The 23,178-nt window shown below is 40.0% G+C and overlaps 1 protein-coding gene across 1 annotated transcript in view; it reads left to right on the forward strand.

Moving 5' to 3' along the window:
* The window catches only part of APC2 (APC regulator of WNT signaling pathway 2), a 29,549-nt gene continuing 6,371 nt past the window's right edge, over positions 1 to 23,178 (forward strand). The window contains exons 1-15 of the mRNA XM_053464769.1: positions 1 to 85; positions 1,040 to 1,105; positions 13,653 to 13,811; positions 15,031 to 15,115; positions 15,234 to 15,417; positions 16,044 to 16,152; positions 16,381 to 16,494; positions 18,153 to 18,236; positions 19,413 to 19,499; positions 19,969 to 20,347; positions 20,741 to 20,836; positions 20,958 to 21,097; positions 22,003 to 22,080; positions 22,191 to 22,307; positions 22,512 to 22,726. Of these exons, the coding sequence (XP_053320744.1) occupies positions 1,100 to 1,105; positions 13,653 to 13,811; positions 15,031 to 15,115; positions 15,234 to 15,417; positions 16,044 to 16,152; positions 16,381 to 16,494; positions 18,153 to 18,236; positions 19,413 to 19,499; positions 19,969 to 20,347; positions 20,741 to 20,836; positions 20,958 to 21,097; positions 22,003 to 22,080; positions 22,191 to 22,307; positions 22,512 to 22,726 (1,853 nt within the window). The 5' untranslated portion in view covers positions 1 to 85; positions 1,040 to 1,099. The remainder of the gene's footprint in view (positions 86 to 1,039; positions 1,106 to 13,652; positions 13,812 to 15,030; positions 15,116 to 15,233; positions 15,418 to 16,043; positions 16,153 to 16,380; positions 16,495 to 18,152; positions 18,237 to 19,412; positions 19,500 to 19,968; positions 20,348 to 20,740; positions 20,837 to 20,957; positions 21,098 to 22,002; positions 22,081 to 22,190; positions 22,308 to 22,511; positions 22,727 to 23,178) is intronic.

Here is a 23,178-nt window from a genome sequence, read left to right on the forward strand (position 1 = left end):
GGAGGGAGAGAAAGGGAGAGAAATATTCCATGGAGGAGGCTGTAAATTCAGGATCTCAAAGCATCCTTCCTGTTTTTTGCAGCAGGTGAATAGTTATAATATTCTCAACATGTTTTTAGCATATGGATGATAAAGGTAATATTTATGGGTTGATCATGCTTTTTGCCTTCTTGTTGTTTTTCCTTTTTTTCAATTCATCTTCCTCTCCATTATCTGGATACGGCTCAATCTAAGACATAATAATGGAGTCGAGAGCTCGTGCTTTGTGGCTGGGAATATAATGTGTAATGTATGTGAGCTGAAGGGGGGGGTTAGTGGGAAATAGAGGATTTGAGGATAATGGCGTTGGTTGTATTGTTACTTGCATATGATGGAATGGATATATTGTAAACAAAGAAATCCAGAGGTGACGAATGGAGATTAATACTCAGCTGCAGGTACAGGGTCAGGGCTGGACAGCAGAGTGTAGGGATGATCACTGACAAAATTGGAGGAACAATATTTGTATGTATGGAAATAGAAAGAGAGTTGAACTGTGTATCTGTTTATTTGATTGAGAAGTGGGAAATGGCAGCGGGGTGTTTGCTTGTCGAAGGATATCTGGAATGAAACAATATACCTGACAGGGACTTGAGTAAGTGTTTTTGGGAGCTGGAGGGCAAAGAAGGAGGCAGGTTAGGGGGCTTATGAATAGCAGGGAGGTCCGGTCACAGAGACGTATGTGTGTCTAGAATAGCAATGAACAACCACAAAGATTGAATGAAAAGAAAGAAATACTTGGAAGTTGCAGTTAAATGCTCTAAAGGATGTAACGGTGGGTGTTGCTTTCTTAGATACAATTGAGTGTAGCCTGAAATAACAGAGAGATGATATAGCTTTTGGTAGTAAGGGATTGGACAGCCCCGTGGTTATAGGAAGGCCAAGAAGACATACACAGGTATACTGAAATGCACTTCGGCTTCCCTTTTGAAATATTTTCTCTTACCTAGAATCTCACAGTTTTTAGCACTTACACAATCTGTTGTTTGTTCTCCTCCAGAATGAAGCTTATTGTGGACTACGCTTTGTGTTGTCATTGAGCTGCCTTCCTGCGTCAAGAATGGAGGTATGAACTAAAAATAAACATTTCAAATGTATGAGACTATACACGGGTTTTGGGATTATCAGAGCAAAATGGCAACCACTCAGTTCCTGTGGATAACAGAGGTGACACCAAATGTCATATCATTTTATTATTGTTTAAGATTTTCCCTAATATAAAAATGATGTCATACAACAGTAACGCACAACAGTGGTCCTGAATGACAGAACAGAATTGTTAAGTGCTGGGACCTTTACAGCTGGCGGTTATCCAAGATTTGGTGGCTGTTCTGCAAATTAATGTTTTGTGATGTAAATTCCCATTGTTTGTCTAGTCCAGCAGGCGTGCATATGGTCTGTGGCTAGGAACGTGTTATTTCAGTGGTAATAGAGATCATTTTATTGAGTTTGGGGAAAGCAAATTCTGTATTTTTTATGGGGATTCATAATTACTGGAGGTATTTCCCCATTCCCTATCCGTGTTACTTTTTCTGTGTTTAGCTGAATAATTTCTGGATCGGTGAAAGAGCCACCAGGTTTTTGAGTCTTGTTGGGCCTAACTGTTGACTTGGTGAGCCAAGGTGGACTCCTTAACCAAAGGAAACATAGTTTCCAGCTGGCTTGGCTCCTGCCGAAGGGACTGGCCCAACCTAACCTCAGCCACTGAGCTGTATCCTCTTTCTTAGATTGTTGTTTTATTTGGGATTACTTGCTCTACACCTAGTTTCTTGTATATGTCTTATATTTTTCTTTTGAGTGTTTAATTTTATAATTTTATTAACCTTTTATGCTTCCTTATTGTATTTTGTTACCATTGTGAACTTTACTGCTTTTTGTGACTGCGTAGTTGAAAGGCTTAGCTTGTTTATTTGTGCTTCGTGAATACTTGTATATTCAGAGTGTTTTAATATACTTTTATCCTTGTTACCTCAAGAGTTAAATATAGAAACAGGTATCAAAATGGATTCTCATTTGAAGAGCAAGTTACTTGGGGCTTTATTAAAGCTAACTTGACGTGGGGTCATGCTAGTTTCAGTGGGTAGTCAATATTGAGTTGACTTGAGTGAGCACAACTATTTTAAATTTGCAGCTTAATATGAACCTGTTCTCTTGCTACCCGTCACACATCAGCTCCCTGTTGATCTTTGTCATGCATTTAGGCCACTGTTATCCTTTTCTGATCACTTGCAGCCATCAATACACATGAAATACTCTACATGCTGCCATACCTTACAACCATAAACCACAGCCATGTAGAGACATCAGGCATATATCATAACATAGTAACATGAGTCCGGCTTAGGTTATTCCCTATACAGCTGCACCCTCTGCAGCTCCATGACTGAGACCCTGCCCCGACAAGCTGAAATAGGTACACACTAATGATTTGTCCTGAATTCAGCCTTGGATGAATTTTTTACTGAGGTAAATCAGTGTCCAGCTTTGGACATCCTAACGGGTCCTGTATTTACAGAGTGCAGCCAAAGAGTCCTTGAAGTCCACCCAGGATGACTTGCATTTCAGTATAGTCTTAGCTAAAGCTCAAAATGTTAACTCCCAAATACCCTTAGTAATCAACTTTGACATATACTTTTATGCCAGGGGATGGTTTGTCACCATGTAGCCTAAGGAGCAAACACAGCCAGGTGGCCCTCTGCTGCCAAACTCTACATCAGTCACTCTGCATAGCAATGGTGCCAAAATGTTGCAAATAATGCCAGCTTACATGTCCCTGTTGTAAGCTTCACCTTGAAGGCCAGAAGATGTGATCCTGAAAGTGAGGACTTTTGTATAATGTGGCAGGAACCTTCACATATATAAAAACAGTAAGGGATAGTATTTACAGGAGAAGACATGCTAGGGCATGCTAGTCTTTATACAGCCCATGATGCAGCAGATAAAGTATATTTAGACAACACATCTATGAGACACACAATATATTTCCTTTTCATTTCTCTGCGGTGTGTTGTACGACTGCTGAGTGCAGCTTGGAAATACATTATTAAAACTGATATTGATGTGTGTTCTATCTCCAGGTGCACAGTGATTATTCCACATTAATGCTTACTCGTAAGGGCTGGGGTTAGCATCTCAATCACAAACAATTTGTTGCCTTTTGTTATTATCTTACTGGGTTTTTATTTTTCATTTTAATATGTTGCTGACCAGTGAGGAGATCTGCCCTTCTGTGAGTTTCTGCATCTCACACAATTTAGCATTTTCCATACAAATCCTATGCATTATGTTGTGTGCCCTTATTGTATCTTGGTTTACATTGTCATCAGCAGTTTAATCTGGGTTTTTAGTTTTGAATCAGCGTTCTTCCACTATTTTAGATTTCCACATACTTCCAATACCAGAATGGCTTGTATTATATGTAGTTTAAGTTATGAATAAAGGAAACGTATAATGATATATCTGCACTATGTGTACCCTATGGTGTTTCCTATTTACAGAATCTTAAGTATATACTGCAGGTGTGGACCTGGTTTCATTGCTTCTTTTTGACAGATTGCCTTGTGTCTGACGTGTTTGCTTTATATTTATCCTTGTATCTTACGTCAGGTGAATCTTATGCTTCCTGCTTAGGCCTTGGGTGTGTTATGCTTTTTGTGTTTACCATAGAAATCCTATGCATTATGATGTGTGCCCGGATTTTATCGTGGTTTACATTGCTGTTTGTTGTTTTTGTTTAGTGTGTTTTTCAACAATCTAGATGCAGTGTTGTGGCTTCTGTGGATTTTGTACACAGATTTGTTCGAAGGCTTTTGAGCCATTTTGGAATCAGCTTAGATTCTTTGTGTAACTTGGTGTTCTTATTGCTGTGTTACCAATGCTTACTGTGATGTAACTACTTAGATACTATATATATATATATATATATATATATATATATATATATATATACACACAATCACTTGCTGTAGTCTTTGCTTTTCTTTTATTCTTTAAATGTCACTACTTTGTGCATATCGCTACAGTATTGTGGGTTTCATGTAATTTCCGTGTGCTTCCTCATGCGTTCCACCTACTGTTATGTTCACTGACTGTCTATGTGAGGTTCTTTGTTCTCAGTGGAACATGTCACTGACTTCTAGTTGATGTTCTAGCAGTGACACCCAGGACATTTGTCAAGCGAGGAACTACAAATTTGAACCAAACCTTTGTGATATAGAATATCGATGGACCTTAGGAATACTTTAATCTTAAATGGAAAGCTGTGGACAAATGGGTTAATAATACTAGGAGCAAGGATTCATCCTTCAGTAATCAGTGGGACCAAGAGAGCTGGCTGTGACAGCAGCCTTATCCTGACCTTATGACTTTTGGAGAATGCAGCTTGGTTATTATTCCCTTGGGGTCTGTCATATAAATGCAGACCCATTCTATTCTATCTATCTATCTATCTGTCTATCTATCTATCTATCTATCTATCTATCTATCTATCTATCTATCTATCATTATTACATTTTACTTTAATCACCGGCAGGCACTATAACACTATTACAAACAGGATATTACAATATTGTCTGTGCCACTAAAATATAAAACAATATACAATTAATAACAGTAACAAATATAAGAAATACTGACACATAAGGAGAGCCTCATTCTTCCGAGTTTACTGTTACTTTATTATCTTTCAAATATCTATACAATGGTTAATGTAATGTAGTGTTTATTAATCTAAATAGCAGCACTGCTGACCTACTGTACACAAGCATATGATAGCCTAATGCCTTTTAATGTGAAAATATTCCCCAACCAGTTCAGGATCTGTCCAATGTGCTGAAATATTCAGCTTTTTCCTGCTTTCAATTAACGCAAATGCACACGGATTACATTTTTTCATATGCATTTAGTGGTCCCTGGATGGCCTAATGGTTCCTCCTGTAAATATTCTGCCGTCAGAGGAGTGCCTGGGAAGTAGAACACAGAGGGAGGGGTGTGGGCAGTGTCAGAGAGCGGACGCTTATATAATGCGTTCCTTGTTTGGCTGCCGGGAGCAACACATCTTTTCTATTTGGTTGGAGCTACCCAGGGAACACTGGCACAAAATGTCTGAGCACAGGCTCAATAATTAGGATCTGCTAGCAGATGGAGGCTAGAGTAGAAAACGTCAAGAAAAGCGAAACATAACAATGCATTCAAATTGTCTAGACTTCCATTGTGCACTTTTGAAGTTAAATACAACCATTGTAGAGTTAATTCTTTTGGGTTGCTGGAATATAATAGATCCCGAATGCAGCCCAGGAAAAAGCTCATCAGAGGGCACCATTTTCTCTAGTATTTTGGTATTGTTGAACATTCGTTACGATAAGAGGTTCTGCTTTAGTCCGAGGTCTGTCGTACCATACAGATGAGCTAATGGCTGCCTTGGGTGCTGAGCAGGTAAGGATACCAGTACCAGCATATGCATACGCAGGAGGAGATTCACTAAGGACCAAAGCCTAGAGCCGACTCTGCCCGAGATTGGGCTGTGGAACCCATGTACTCTCATCAAGCTCTATTGAGCTCAAGAACTGTAGCGAACTGTAGCAGAAGTTTCTGGGAATAAACTATTAATCTTTATTTGCGAAGAAGACCTGTTAGTGCGTGATTTGTTTAGAATATATATGTTGCAAACATACATATACAGTGGATATAAAAAGTCTACACACCCTGCCAGGTTCTTGTGATTTTAAAGAATGAGACAAAGATAAATCATGTCAGAACTTTGTCCACTTTTAATGTGACCTATAACGTGAACAATTCAATTGCAAAACAAGCTGAAATCTTTGAGGGGGAAAAAAGAAAAAAAAACTAACAATAACCTGGTTGCATAAGTGTGCACACCCTCTTATAACTGAGGCTGTGGCTGTGCTCAGAATTAACCAATCACATTCAAACTCATGTTAAATAGAAGTCATTACACACCTGCCATCATTTAAAGTGACTCTAATTAATCACAAATAAAGTTCAGCTGTTCTAGTAGGATTTACCTGACATTTGCTTAGTTGCATCTCAAAGCAAAAGCCATAGTCCGCAGATAGCTTCCAAAGCATCAGAGGCATCTCATTGTTGAAAGATATCAGTCGGGAGAAGGGTACAAAAGAATTTTCAAAGCATTAGATATATTATGGAACACAGTGAAGACAGTCATCAAGTGGAGACAATATGGCACAACAGAGACATTACCAAGAACTGGACCTCCCTTCAAAATTGATGAAAAGACGAGAAGAAAACTGGTCAGGGAGGCTTACAAGAGGCCTACTGCAACATTAAAGGAACTGCAGGAAGTACAGGCTGTGTGCTACATGTGACAACAATCTCCCGTATTCTTCATATTAATGGGCTATGGGGTAGGGTGGCAAGATGGAAGCCTTTTCTTACAAAAAAAACCCATCCAAGCCCGGCTGAAGTTTGCAAAAACAAACATCAAGCCCACCAAAAGCACGTGGGAAAATGTGTTATGGTCTGACGAAACCAATGTTGAACTTTTTGGCCATAATTCCAAAAGGTATGTTTGGCACAAAAACAACACTGCACGTCACCCAAAGAACACCATCCCCACAGTGAAGCATGGGGGTGGCAGCATCATGATTTGGGGCTGTTTTTCTTCAGCTGGAACCGGGTCAGGGTGGAGGAAATTATGAACAGTTCCAAATACCAGGCAATTTTGGCACAAAACCTTCAGGCGTCCGTTAGGAAGATGAAGAGGAAGTTCACCTTTCAGCGCGACGACGACCCAAAGCACACATCCAAATCCACAAAAGCATGGCTTCACCAGAAGAATATGAACATTTTGGAATGGCCCAGCCAGAGCCCAGACCTGAATCCAATTGAACATCCGTGGGGTGATCTGAAGAGGGCTGTGCACAGGAGATATCCTCGCAATCTGACAGATTTGGAGCGCTTTTGCAAAGAAGAGTGGCCATATATTGCCACGTCAAGATGTGCCATGCTAATAGAATCCTACCCAAAAAGACTGACTGCTGTAATAAAATCAAAAGGTGCTTCAACAAAGTATTAGTTTAAGGGTGTGCACACTTATGCAACCGGGTTATTGTGAGTGTTTCAGCTTGTTTTGCAATTGAATTGTTTACGTTATAGGTCACATTAAAGGTGGAAAAAGTCTCTATCGTGATTTATCTGACATTTTAACAGGGGTGTGTAGACTTTTTATATCCACTGTATATATATCTGCTTCCCAGGTCGGTTTAATGTACATAGCCAGATGTAAGTCTACTGTAGGCCTACATCTGGCTATATATACAATAAGCTGACCTGAGTTGTTATATGAGGCCACTTACACATACAAGACTCCATGGCTCCGTATAGCACCAGTGGCTGTTGCTGTTTAGTCTTCTATCTGTCCCACTACCGGTGTCAAGTGTCTGACTATTGTATTGACTGCACTTTGTAAATGACCCTTTATTTTACACACAAACTCTTTTTGCATTCTCCTTTTGTCTACTTGTGTCTTTTGCCCTTCAGGGCACAGCACTGTTCATAATGAGCCCTTGAATCCCAGAGGGTTATTCCTATAAACAGCTAATTTAAGCAAACTCATTGACTTGTGCGTGTGCCGCAGATGGTCATTAAATCCTGGCTTGTGCCAGCCCTTTATATGTCTTCATGCATGATCAAACCAACCTCATGCTTCTGGAGAGACACGCATAGTTTGCTGACACACAGGGGTGGGGGACAACGGCACGCAAAATAAATATTTATTCCAACCTATAGTGAATGTTCTTTTAAAAGATGGATGTACGGTCACTGCTACTGAATCAGCAAAATGTACGGGTTTGTTTTGCCAACATTAGGTTTGTTTGGTAGAGCTTTTTCTGATACTGGGAGACGATGTGAGTTATTCTGGTTTATGGTCAGATCTAGTTTAAGAAGGGGGAGGGGGGCATTATCTGAAGCTCTTCTAGTACAACAGCCCATTACTGCCTTAAGGTAGTCATGGCTTTCACATCAACGCATCATTAGTGTCAGTGTGCTTTCATGCAAGGACTGATTCAAATCAGTCACTTTGTGACAGCCCAGGAGGCTAAAGCATGGGGGGAAGTTGTGGTTCAATAGAAATAAAACCCATACCATAATCAAAGCAATGTAGGCGAATGCGCCGGATTATGCAGCAGCTAGTAGTCGTGCAGCCATGTATGGCTCTTTAATTAAAACATAGATTGGGTTCTTGGGCCACTGATTTACCTTAGCCCCATCTATAACCGTATTATTATTATTTATTGTTTTATATAGTGCCATCATATTCTGTGGAGCTGTATGGGTGTACAGGACATAACAAGTAGTATATAACAAACATATAGCCCATCTATCAGTAGTTTTATAGATGCTTAGCCAAGCAGCTAAGCGTTATGTGGACAGTGGAGACAATATCAGACACGGTAATTGTGTCTTCACACCACACACGTAAATGAGGAGAAAAAGATCTAAAACCACAGCTTTCTAAAACCTAGATATAATTTCATGGAGTTTTACATGAATAAGAGGGTGGTAGATAAGTGGAATAGCCTCCCAGCAGAAGTGGTATAGATTAATGCAGTGAGGGAATTAAACATGCAGGGATGAGGCTGGGGACTAAATACTTTTCGAGGAAATACTTTATAACAGGAAAAAATGGCAAATTACAAGGAAGAAATGTTTTTATTTCGTGACAAGCTATACGTTTCTAAATAAGAGAGTGAAGACTCATGACTAGTGGCTCGGCCAAATGGAGGAGCTTTTGAAGATTTGAATATTATCATAGTTTTGAAACTGATATTTTAATGTTTTATTTTTCATTAAATTTATAGAAATATATTTATATTTGTTATTTTAATGTTTTAAAACACTTGATTTGGCCAGTAGGTAACTTTTTGGAAGTGAATAACAGGTCATACCCATGTCCCCCTGTGGGATTTAGCATTGTGAACAGTTGTGTCCTTTTAAGCAGGGGTCTGCTGGCACCTACTCGCCCGGGGTGGGGGTACAGATGAGTGGGTCCTCTCTCCCAAGGAACGAACATGCTAGCACACACACTCACTATAACATAGTTACATAGTTATATAGGCTGAAAAAAGACATGCGTCCATCAAGTTCAGCCTTTCCTATATCTGTTAATTTGTTGCTGTTGATCCAAAAGAAGGCAAAAACCCCCAGTTTGGCTCTTTCCAATTTTGCACTAACCAGGGGAAAAATTCCTTCTTGACCCCAAAATGGCAGTCAGATTTCTCCTTGGATCAAAAAGCCGTTTCCCCATAATTACACACATACATACTTACTGTAAGACAACTGTATATACAAACTCCCTCACACACACTAACACTAGAATGTACTCCATTGTATCAATGACACCTTGCCACTTTACTACATCACAAACTCATACATCACACCTTACTACCTCATTATCTCATTACCTCACACATCACACTTTACTACCTCATTACCTCACACATCAGAACCTCATACATCACTACCTCACACCCTTACTATGGTCAGAGTTGTGTGGAACACCTTATTTCACTGCAGGATCATGTAATGTTGGGTCACATAACCCCACTGCAGTCTTCTTCCTTCAAGAGTACGCTGGTCCAACCAATTGCAAAATTTTAAGCCAAATAAACCTTAGGTGAGCTCATATTTTAGGCTTTTCTCTAAATTTGTGACCAAGTAAAAAAAAACACGGTAACATTTTGGAAGCCTTTTTAGTTTTTACGGTAGAAGTCAGTGCCTGCTTTTCTGTCACATTTTAATTAGGTGTTCCCAGCAAAATTCATGCATGTGCTTAAGCTTTACATGGCTAAAGAAATAATTCTGGCAATCCAATAATTCTGGATATTCCACAGTACTAGGACTGATGCTTCTAATGCTGTCTTACATACCAAAAATTCATTACAGTACATGAAACGGCACATTTAAATATGATGTCATGATGATGCTAAAAGAGATTACAGCAACAGAATATTAGAAATGAAGTACATTTACACAAAGTGAATGATATAGTAATATGACATTAATGACTAAAGTGCAGCAAAATGTCACATTTAGATGTAGTTTGCTTGCATTTACGTTATTTACAATGATGCATGAGGGTGATATGATGCACCATTAACTACCTCCATATGTATCATGTTTAAAAAAAACACTGTAAAAAAAAACGTGTAGTGTAAACACATTAACACATAAACATAGAACAAAAATAAATCTTAGCTGGTTTCTACAAAGTAACATTTTCAGCTAATGGCGGAATGATAAACTCATTCACTTGGGCTAATATTGCAACCTAAATTTGAATTAGTGACGGTGAGAAGGGAAAGCAGTTAGATACAAGTTTCAACAGGACTTTAACAAGTACTTTCTTACATGCACACGCTCTGTGCACACAACAAACATAAACATTGCTTGCATTGTCGCCTTTCTTCCATTTGTCATTTATTCTTTCACCTTCCCCCGATCTCCCAGAAGCAGGGCAGTAGACTGGAGACTTCTGCCCCCCCCGTCACTGCTAAGACTTTGCACCCAAGTCAGTGCAAAAATTCAATTTCAAATTTAGAGACGTGTTTTAGGTAAGCTTGCAGTGTTTATGAGCATGTTTGCTCTGTATTACCGTATTTGCTATTTAAGAACAGATCTTTCTGCTCCATCTGGCACAGATGTTTCTCAAGTGAGGGCACCAGCCAGGGCGTGTGAGTCCATGAGCCAGTACAGTCTCAATGCAGGCCTATGTAGAGTTCTTGAATTAAACCTATACATGCTGCATGCATGTATGTGCGAAGCTGTGGCTTCATTTATTTGTATTTATGTATGCAGCAATAGACTGGAGATGACACTTTAAGGTCGATGAATACATGCAGCCCCATGATACACTCTCCTATTTTTGCAGCATGTGGTTGCACGTTAAAGCATTGATTGGCTGCACAAGCGGCAGTAGAACTACGTACGAGGTGCCACTGACTGCTGGCCAGGCATTCGGCCTGTATGTACACTATGTCACCAAATTTATGTGGATACCTGACCATCACATATATGTGTTGTGTATTCTTTAAAAGAAGGCCCTCCTTCTCCTGAACAAGATGTATAATTTTTCCAATAAATATGGAAAAGGAGAATCATAGTTTAATAAACAGATGATAAAAATGGCAAAAATATTTTTTGTCCTTTGGTTATGAAAACCGCTGAGCCTGAAGGGGTTAAACATGGCAAAGTTAGTAGACGGAGATGGCTGCCTATGTGCTTGGTTTTATATACTAGTTAGCAATGGTGTGGCCAAAACACCTAAACGCAATAATTAGGAGGGGTGTCCCAATACTTGGAGCAAATGTATACTATACTATACTAGACAGCCTTTAAACCGAGCTCAGGACAGATCAGCAAAAGCCGGATGACTGCTCCCTGACAGCTGTTATATATGCACTAAGCCTCAACCTATAAGCCAGTATCAAACCTCATGCTGATGAGTCCCGTTAAGGATGAAACAGCTGTGATGAGTGGTGATCTGGCACCTGCACCTCTGTCCTGAGCTCTGTAAATGCTGTCTAGTACAGCATACATTTGCTTCAAGGGATTCATGTATAAAGTTACTATGGAGGCAAAAATGTGATCTTTGTTAATCTAATTCTCTGGGTCAATCCTGAATCCTCTGGGTCGCGGGAGCGGGGTCCCAACATACCCCATTCCCCGCCCATTTCCTCCTGATGTCAAGGGGCAGTCCCCGGGTACCCAAAAGTTCTTAGGTGTGTTAATTAGTGCCTCTGCTACCCCCTTAATTTTAAGTGGAGGGGTTTTCCATCACCTTTACCCCACCACAACTTATGTTCTGTGTGCTAAAATAAAACAAATAATATCAAATAAAAAGTCAAATTGCATGATTACTATGATAGGGGATGTCCAGTGGTCTCATGTGATGCTGAGAGGTCTGTGTCTCCACTGGCACTTCTGTTCTCTCACCCGAAGTCTGCAGTGGACACTTGGAGCGCCATTTTGTTACCAAAGTCAGCAAGCTGTGTGATTGGAAGACTATGGTTCTCAAATTCATCATGTCCAGAATTCCTCTGGTTTTCCTTTAGGGAATGCTCTACTGTTGCCCAGTCCATTTTTGATAGGACTCATGAAAGAACAAATGCTAATCTTCAAATGATTAAAAAATATCAATCAACATTGACTTCGAAAGAGTGACTGGATTGGTTCTCGATCTACAATATGTTTATTATTAATACACATAAATGTGTATGTTCATCCTAACTAAGGGTAATGCAGCCTTATTGTGAGGGTGTCTTTGTGAGAGCTGATGGTATAATAATTTTATGAGGGACTTCTCTTCAGTGACCTATTTGAGGTTGACAGTAGGGGATATCTAGGACTCTAATAAATCTGTGGAAGGTCTATTAGGTAATTGTAGAATGTGCAGGGGTAAGCCTGGGGGAGATCTGTCTGTCAGGGTATGGTAGTGTGCATGTTTGTGTACGTTATGTTAGTGTGTCTGGGTATGTTAGCATATGTGTCTTGGAGTGAGTGTCTGGATGCATTTGTGTTAGTGTGTGTATAGGTCAGTTGTATGGGTCGGTTACTGCCTGCGTGTGTTACCTTGAGTGTCTTGGTGTGTGTGTTAATGTGGGCGAACCTCCAGAGATCAGGATCTGGATCCACCATTGGGATAAGCAAAGTGTCCATACAAGGACACCAGACTGACATGATATGTGTGGTCACTGGTGCAGATGAGCTATTTAGTGAAATGTTCTCCACACATCCCGTTGTTGCCTAATCCTGAGAATGGAGCTTTTTTTTTTTACTCCCACACTGCCTTTGGTAGGTTATTTTATCCTATCACAGGGTCATCCCCAGTGTTCTCATTGCAAAGGTTCCTGGCATGAGTATTTTATTCTTGTTTGGATCTTTCTTTGTGCCAAAAGATTTTCCTGTCTGTCACATAGTAATGCTATTCGCGTCATTGGGTTTCATTTTCCTGCTACAGCTTGGAAGAGTTGATTCTGAAAGACTGTTGCCATGAAAACAACTCTGTCTCCAGTAGGTCTGATTGGTTGTACAGCTTTCAAATGAGGTGTGGGGGGGGGCAACCTCGGTTCTTTATCCACACACAGTGACATCAAACTTGTAGTGCTGCAAAAATAATCCCTTCTCTGGCAGAAGCATGCACAAATTAACAGATTCTGTACTTGCTTGTAAAATAGTGATTACGGTAATATGTTCTTCTATGTTCTTTACACAGATAAAGCAGGGACAGAGAACATCCTTGTGTTTTGACATTGTACTCCTGTTCTAAATGTTTTTAAAAGGCATATACCGGTGTGTGTGTATATATATATATATATATATATATATATAATTTTTTATTTTTTTATTTTTTAACCAAACTGTATGCAGAACAACTTCCTACTGTCCAACATTTGTCATATTCATGCTTTAATAACAAATATAAAATATAGTTATTGAAATATTTGGGATGTTTTATATGTTGTAATGCTTGTCCAAGGAGCCTGCGAAGATGGAAGTCATCTAAAACATGTGTGTTTCTTCCTTACGATATTCTGGTTTTACTCATGGCTGTGCATGTCCTGTGTTCCATGCAGGTGTGTGCGAGAGTTGGGCTTGTTGGCACGGCAGCCTCATATGACCAGCTGGTCCGCCAGGTGGAAGACTTGAAGAAGGAGAATTCTCACCTCAGGAGGGAGCTGCAGGATAACAGCAGCCAACTGAGCCGGCTTGAACATGACACATCTGATATGAAGGTGAAGGATGGTGGACTGTAGATGGCAGCGAAACATACATTGTAATAGCCATGGGTCACTTAGCAGGAATTTCAACCTCTTATTATGAAGCATAATGCGTGTCAGTGTTTATTCATGATAAAGAGGCACACAACTAGCATGTTATGTTTAAGCCTAGCCAAGCACCATGCATGAAAAGCTTGCAGGCTACCCTATAAGAACACAAGAGCCCAGTGCAGTGTGACATGTCCTTGTGTTCAGTCACAAGGCCACAAAACCAACATGGAATAAATTTGCTATCATGTTCCTTAATTAGCAAAATGTGCAACATTCTTTACCCTACACTGACCAAGTAACAAAAGAAGTGTACTAAAGCAGAAAAAACAGAATTTGATGGCAGACAACAACCATTCAATCCTTTTAGTTTGCCTGATGTAAAGACTCAACCTAAATCAGTCTGTGGTCTTGTCTTAGTTATGCCTAAGCATGTGGCTATTCTGAATCTATGTTGGATGGTATTACAGAGGCTGTTGAAAAGTTTTTGTTGATTAGCATATCTCAGATATCCCCTCCATTACTTTAATTGGTTTTAAGGACCCTTCTTTACATACTAAAGTGACAAGTGGTACTAGGGCAAGGTTGGGTTGTTTTCAAGACAACTGAATCTTTCTAATATTTATTGATGTGACCTCAAGTCGGGACATTGTCCTGAAATGCTGACATTTAATGAGCAGCAGAATTATTTAAGGGAATATGTAAAGATTCTGTCTTTGCATTTACCAAATAGTTGTCAGATGAGACCAATATATATCACTTTCATTTGCAGATAGTAGTGGCCCTGGCCTACAGGAAGACAGCAGTAGATATGGAAATATTGTTCCTCCATATATATTCTCCCTATTCCTAGTAAAGCACAAGGGCGCAAAGAGTCCTACTTATTGTTTTGGGTTATGAAGACATACCTCTTTCTCCATTCACTTTTGTTAAACAACCATACAATGTGGAAAACACATCAAATCTGAAAATTATCGTGATCTTCGGATTTCCCTGTAACATTCTGTAATATCATGGTAATTTTCCCCAGGGAAATATAACAGATCATTAGGCTGGGGAAAAAAGAAACCTCATTTGGGAGATTTCCTTACCTATTTATTGCATAGGTGTAACATTGTTGCAAGTCTGGCATGGACGTATGGTACATACAAAAATACACTTGATTTTTTTCTGTCTTTGGTTCTAGGAGGTTTTGAAACATCTTCAAGACAAACTTGAACAAGATGTTGGTGGGTCATCATGTCAGCCTGAAATGTTTGACCAAATAAAAGGTGAAAGATGTCCGTTAAATTATTTAACTGTTCTAATACTGTTTCATCATTATTTCATATCAAGTAGCAGTTGCATTAGTATGTAATATAAACTACCCTGTCTGTATTGTACATCCAGTTCTGCAGGGTGATATGCCTGGCCTGTACAACCAGTATTCATCTCCTGCCCTTGGTTCAGATGTTTCTGAGATAATGGGTTGTCCATCCGGAGCAGCCCCACTGCAGTCAGAGACCCCGCAGAAGAGAGGAAGGGAGGAGGCCAGATCGACTGGGCAACTTAAAATAGAATTGGACAAGGAAAGGTGAGGTTAGGTCTGTTATACACAACAAACTATATGACATGAAATGTAACTTGCAATGCAGACAGAAAGGTTACATTGACAATAATCACTCACGTCGGCAACAGTTGCTCATTATTTATTACTATATTGCATCAAGCTACAACTTCTTGGTTTAATGGCTGACTGAATCAAACCACATAATAGGCATTTGCTTAAAGCAGCTAGTCTGTTATTTGGCTCATGAGTATTAAAACAACCTATAAGAGATGCTATTTGGGCAACTATCACAGTAGATCTAAAGAGTGCCACCGTTCACATCTTAAAATGCAAACATCCACATCATAAAATGTTATTTACTTTGCAGGACTTTGTTATTTAGTTATTGTAATATAGTCTATAAGTTATAATAAGGGAAAAATGAGGTCACGTTGTGACTCATAGGTTGAATGTGTAACTATTTTTAGTCATTTAGTTATTTCATTTCTGGTCCTTCTTGGCAAGCTCACTACCGTTATATAGCATATATGGTCTGTCTGAAAAACAAATGGCCATAAGCATCAGCAGTGACATGGACATCACACATTAACAATCACTGTCATACAGTATATATTTTAGCACAAAAGAAGTTAATATGCCTGGCATTGCAGGGCACTGTTGTTGGCGGAGATTGAAAAGGAGGAGAAGGAGAAACTCTGGTACTACTCACAACTTCAGAGTCTGTCCAAGCGTCTGAAGGAGCTGCCACATGTCGAGACTGTGAGCATTTTCTAGTCTCGTAAATCTATGTTCTTATTCTTTGTCATGTTTTATGTACATTGTTGATACTGATTTTCCATGGCTGTGGCACTGACTTCTTGTATGTCATTTTGATGGTGTGCGAACACACTTTGTTTTATCAGAACTACTTTACTCCCTGCTATTCTTGTACATTTCTGTGTCTCTATTGCACCTTCCTCACTCCTGGTACCTTTCACCTGCTCTCAGTTCTCTCTGCAGATTGATCTTATACGGCAGCAGCTAGAGTTTGAATCTGAACACTTGAGCTGTGTGTTGGAGGAGAGATTTGGGACAGCAGATGAGATGGTGCAGAGAGCACAGGTAAGAGTACATCTGAAGCAAAAGCACTGTATAAGTGAATTATAGGTGCTGTAAAAAATTATGTTTGCTCTGGGGTATTATGTGCTTTCTTGTAATTTGCCTGCACAATTCATGGTGAGAACCGCGGTCACAGGAATTGAGGTGAGTGCCCAGCTGTCCTTCTGAGCAAAGCGCTAGGACATTGCATCATACCCCCGTTCTCTGCCATGGGCCAAAATAGCAATCATTGCATTTTGTTGTCGACATAGGTCGTCCACATTAATTTGCACAGGCAAATTATTTTTTCCAAAACTTGTCATCTCAATTATGTTTAGATTCTTGCAGAATCCAACACTGGGGTTGGAACTTCATAATCTATAGTAGTGTAAGTTGAAACTCTACTGCCAAGTCAACAGCTTTAGTCAATAAACCTCAAGTCATCATAGTCAACATATGATAAGATGCTGGTCTAGATAGATAATCCTAAGAAGAGACCTTGACAGTTCCTTGCATACATCTTTAATCATATAAAATATTGTCATAGTCATATTTTGTGTTGGGAAAATATTACATGAACTTATAGGTTGCTGCCATATGAACTGGAAGGTGAAATGATATGGTAATATTCCTGCAGAGGGATGAAGCAAACTTTCAGCAGACCTGCCATTTTATTAAAATATTGGACATTTTATCTCAGTGGGACAGCAAAGGCATAGAAAGTCTTCCACAATCAAAAAATTCAACTGAATTAAAAACTGAACTAAAAACTTTAGCTAAAGCCTGTGTAAATACCCAAATGCAGAGACGTTTGGACATTGTCAATGAAATCCCCCTAAACTCATTAAGAATACCATTTTTAATATGCTTTTATTCAATGTACGGTGGACTAAAAGTAACAAGACGCAATACTTTTAGTTTTTATAATTTTTTCAGGGACCATTTAAAATTCGGGAACGAAATTCTTTGTTAGATTTACTCTCACAATCTCAATTTTTGTTCACTCTCTCTCATGCTCTCTGAATATCTCCCTAAATTTTCTGCCAACCACTTCCACGTCTCACATCGTCTTGTTCCACATCTACTCCTTTCTCCTCTATACTCTCTTTTTTCTCTTCTTTCGTCTCTCTTCGTCTCTATTTGTGGATGTAACCTCCCTAACTTCTGCCAAGATGATGGAGCTTCCAGTAACGTCCTGATCCTCCAATCAGGGGAGAGGACGTCTGTCATTTTGGCGGAAGTTCACAATTAGGGCAAAATGTCAAAGATTCCCATTACCAAAATAAATAAAGGCTCCAGGCACTCAAGGGTTCCAGCTCAGATGCAAGACATGGGAGCAGAAGTGGCCGGCAGAGAAGGTAGGAAAACATTCAGAGAGCGAGCCCGCGAAATTCAGATGAAAACTTGTAGCTTTTGGTCGGTTTTTGTCTGTTTCGTGGGGGGTCTGGCCTTGTTTTCAGAGATTTGTATAAATTGACGAAATCAACAAATTTCATTACATTTGCAATTTGTATGAATCCAAAGGCACAAGACTAGTATATAATGCCCTTCACACCTGTGATTGTTGGCGAAAGCACACAAAATCAGGGTCTGTTTTGGGGCTTTTAGTGTGTTATTTATTAATGTTGGTGAATCCGCCTTTCTGAATTTGAAATTATGTCCTACTTACTTAATCCTTTCAGATTCGAGCCTCTCGTTTGGAGCAGATCGAACAGCAGCTGGAAGAAGTAAAGAGAGTAGAGAGCAAGGATCATCAGGTCCAAGAGGTAATACTGTATTTGAAACATCTGAAGGATTTTCAATAATGGTGACAGGTATCTATTATTGTTATGTTACAACCATTGGTAAGTCTAAATTTATTCTCCAGGACAAATAGTTATAAAGAGAAACAAATACAGTATGCTTGGGTATAAAGAAGGTCTTTTGCACAGAGATACTTTGAGTTTTGGAGCAAGGTATACATTGGTGAATACATAAGAATGGTAGAAGAATATTTGATGGTCCAATAGGAATGCTGCGGGGTAAGGGAGGTCCAACCTAAGATTGTATACATTTATTGATTTCAGAGCATGTTTTTGTAGGTTCAGCATAGGGTCAAACGGTGCCTCATTGTGTGCTCAGATGAGGAGATTATGAAAAGCTGGACCACTTGTCAGGTTTAAGGACTGAGTCCAAATTGGCAGTAAGGAGATATTCGAAAGTCAGCAGGTGATAAGAGAGAAAAATAATTTATTGATATAATTGTCATGGAGCTGGATAGTCTGACCGACTACCTCTGCTGACTTGTGCTTCCTTAGCCTGGGACAACACACTCTTTCCCCGGTTTCCCAGTAACTAGCCGAGACTCAGTGTAGGGCTGGATATAGCCAGCAAAGCACACATCAACATAAAACAAGATATTGGGGTACAAACCGCCCCCAGAGACAACAATACAATAGAGTCCCAACCTCCACTATCTATTACTGGTCAAAATCAGTTCCAGGGATTGGCCGGGGTAAATGTCTATAGTGGAGGAACTGGGGGGGACTGACTTAAACAACATATTAGTACACCATCTTGGGTCTGATATTAAAGTAAAACAATGGCAGTCACTCCCTGGTTGCAGATCCTGGCTGTCTGCCAGAGATAATCCCCTCAGCAAGTGATGAGATGATATCCTGCTAGGGGTAGCCACAGAAGTCAGGGTGGCGTCGCCCGGAAACTGCCCCCAATGTGTAGACATCAGTCTGGTGCCCAAAAGAGGTGCAATGAAAGCAATACATACTTAGGAGATCTATGCCTATATTTGCATCCTAAAAAAATGTTTGACTTGACTGCTTTCCAGCCACCAGACATTGAGCTACACCATAGCATGGCTCAGCATGTTATAGTAACAATACCCATTGTAACACATAGTACAACTATTATGTCTTTGTAAAGGAGTCTTTATGTCTTAACATTAGATAATTGAAAGTCTTGAGCCCACAGACAAGGTTAATGCTCCGAACATTCCCCAGCCTGAAGACAGCTCAGCACAGCCAGAAAATAAGGTAAGAGCAGTCAAAATACAGACGGTACCATCAGCATCTGTCCGCTAAAGCCTGAGTATTAACTATAGCGTATTATACTTCAATTGCAACTCATCCCCAACTTTAACATAGTAATAACGCAACAGATTCACTGTTTTAGAAGTTGGAAATAGACTTTCCATGATAACCCAACTTCAAAGTGTTTTCAGCTGAATTTGTAAATTCCTAACACAAACACTGGCCCCTACCAAAGTTATCTGAAGCATGCTATTCATTAAAGATGTTGCGGTGAACTTGACAGGGTTTATTGTATTGAAAGGTTCCACCTAATTCAGTTGCAGAGATCACGTGAAAGATGGTTTATAGGGTGGTACATATAATACAAAGCATTTTTCTATGGGGTGTTGTTTAGCTGATGACCACATGTTTTGGACTGCTTGGTTGCACAAATAGTATAACTAAATAGCATGTGCCATCTTATTCTCCGTAGGCGGAGGTTGTGTTCTGGCTTTTGTCCATGTTGGCCACACGTGACAAGGATGACATGTCACGCACTTTGCTTGCCATGTCCAGTTCTCAAGAAAGTTGTCAGGCAATGCGGAGGTCTGGTTGCTTACCCCTACTGCTCCAGATACTACATGAAGCAGAACGAGATGTGCAGCCTCAGGAGTCCCAGAAACTCAAAGATGCCAGAATGCGAGCAAATGCTGCACTGCACAATGTTATCTTCTCACAACCAGATGAAGGACAAGCCAAAAAGGAGATGAGAGTTCTTCACATCCTGGAGCAAATCCGATCTTACACGGAAACCTGCTGGGAATGGATGCTAGGACATGAACAAAGTGGGGATGCACAAGAGGGCAGCCCAGGTAAGTATGAGGAGAAAGACAGCCACAAACATCTGTGTCAAATGAGCAAAGAAAAGACTACAAGACTGCTTAACAATATCAGAAGGATATTTGAGAAGAGGAATTTGAGAAGAGATATCTGCTTTCTTACATGTTCAGATGTAGGGGGTGTCTTTAGATAATACCAAAAGGTTTGCATGAATGTTGAAATAAGTTGAGGGGAAAATGAACCTCGAGCATTTCTGAAGCAAGTATTTGCTTTAAAATTTCACATGTTCGGGAGAAGTGGAAATTAAGGGATGTTAGAAGGTAGGAGCTACAGAGCAGTCTGACAATACACAATGTGTAATTTTTCCAGTCTCTGTGTTTTATGCCTTTATCAGCAGTGTATAACACATTACATTCTTCTTTCAGCTCCAGTCCCTGTTGAACCACAGATTTGTCAGGCAAGCTGTGCTGTTATGAAGCTATCATTTGATGAGGAATATCGCAGAGCAATGAATGAACTGGGTAGGTTGGGTAATAAAACACTGAAATATAATTAATGACGACCCAAGACAGATATGTTGCATTGTAATTACTGTCATTGCCTGGCCCTCTTTATAGTGCGAAATTGCCTTGCTTCCTGTAGGTGCCCTTCACGCTATAGCAGAGCTCCTAGAGGTGGATTATCAGATGCACAAGATGACTAGTGATCCCCTCAGCTTGGCACTAAGACGCTATGCAGGAATGGCTCTCACCAATCTGACCTTTGGAGATGTGGTTAACAAGGTGAGACAAACCTCACTGTGTAATGTCACATGCAAGTCCGTCTGAGTAGCCCCTTGCATGGTTAAATCCAGGCTTCTAATGCACACAAAGGCAAAAGTGATGACAAGCTGATTACTAAACAAACCAAATTATATGTAATTAAATATTGTTTATTTATCATTGTCTAATGAGATCTGCTTATATGCTTTTGGGAGAAGGAATCACCTAACATGCACTGTTTCCCTTTGTATTCTTGGGAGTGGGGACTATGCAATAATTCTATATATAACAAACCTGGGTCTCTGGGTTTATAACTATAATATCAGGGTGATTGGGAAGATTTCCAGGGTCACATAGTCTGGAGCTGACTTATTCACATTGATTTAATGATGTTTGAATATCCCTAATGGTATTCAGTAGTATATTATGGCTGAAAACCCTGCCTGAATTCATTCAGAATTACTCCTGACAAGTAAATGTTTCCACAAGGACATTTAGAGACGTTGCAGAAGCTGCTTTGTTATAAAGTATTGAAGAGTCTCGTGGCGAGCTCATTCACAAAGTTCTAGGATAGGAATGTTTGGGGAACACATGATATTTGGAATGTGGGTCCATTATTTGGGTATTTTCTATGATCCCCACACATCAGGTTTTTTTATTTCAGTGAATCTTTTCAAATATTGTTATTGTGCAGTAAACTAGGGTCCATTGTGCCTACACTCAACCAAAGTAATGTCTTAAATACAGTATATTCATGTTTAGTATGATTAGCTTAAAATTACACAATATAAAACGTAGAAAACTCCTTTTTTACCTTATGGGTGTCGGTTAAAGGTCTGGTATCACAAACCTCAGTGCAATAACTAGGGTAATCTGAATGTCTATGTCTGTGTCTGTAATCACAGTACTTTTTCTTTGTCATACAGGCTACACTTTGTTCCAGACGTGGTTGTATGCAGGCAATTGTGGCTCACCTTGCCTCTGAGAGTGAAGAACTTCACCAGGTGCAGTCTTCCATTTAATTCCCTGTAGTGGGTCACTTTGTTCATTTTATACTAGGTTTAGAGTTTGGTCTTTAAAGGCTATAATTGGATCTTCATCTTGCAAATCACAGGTTGCATCAAGCATTTTGAGAAATCTATCCTGGCGAGCAGACATGAACAGCAAGAAGATTTTGCGAGAAGTTGGCAGTGTAATCAGTCTGATGCAGTGTGCCCTGCGGGCCACAAAGGTAAGATGATCATCAGGAATTGTTTAAAGGATATCAATTGTACCAATTGTACCAATGCAGAAAAATGCATGACGCATGGATAAATGACATATGGCTAAATCAACAAGGTTCACTAGTTACTGCATATAGCAGTGCCTAGCAGTGCCTAGTGGCACCTATATACTCTGTGTAAACAATAGTGATCAGTTTTTCCCTTTTTTCTAGGAGTCAACACTCAAAAGTGTGCTCAGTGCCCTGTGGAACTTGTCTGCTCACAGCACCGAGAACAAGGCATCTGTCTGCTCTGTGGAGGGATCTCTGGGCTTCCTGGTGAGCACTCTCACCTACAAGTGTCAAAGCAACTCCCTGTCCATCATAGAGAGTGGCGGAGGCATCTTACGAAATGTGTCCAGTCTCATTGCTACCCGTGATGACTACAGGTAAGGACCCACAACTTATGGCTACCCCAGTGTCATACATTTGCATCCATTTTCCCTTCGTATGTATCCTGCTCTTTGTGAATAGCATTCTTTCAAACCCTCCCTCTCCCTTCATGGTGCTCCTGATACTTCGTACATCCCTTTCCTGAGAATGATATGCATAGATATACCTATAGTCTTAAACTCTTCCAAACGTCATTAGTAATCCTGGTGATGTAAGCATTATATAGCCCTTAAATTGGCACATATGCCACTCTGCCCTCCCCAGATATTCCTTATACCCCCTATATGCCTTATACCTCCAGATATGTCTTATACCCCCAGATATGCCACTCTGTCTGCCTCCCAGATATGCCACTCTGTCCCCCACAGATATGCCTTATACCCTCCTATATGCCATATTGCCCTCTTATATGCCTCATACCCCCTGATATGCCACTGTGCCCTCTGAT

This window comes from Spea bombifrons, chromosome 1 (genome assembly GCF_027358695.1).
Source record: "Spea bombifrons isolate aSpeBom1 chromosome 1, aSpeBom1.2.pri, whole genome shotgun sequence".
NCBI lineage: Eukaryota > Metazoa > Chordata > Amphibia > Anura > Pelobatidae > Spea > Spea bombifrons.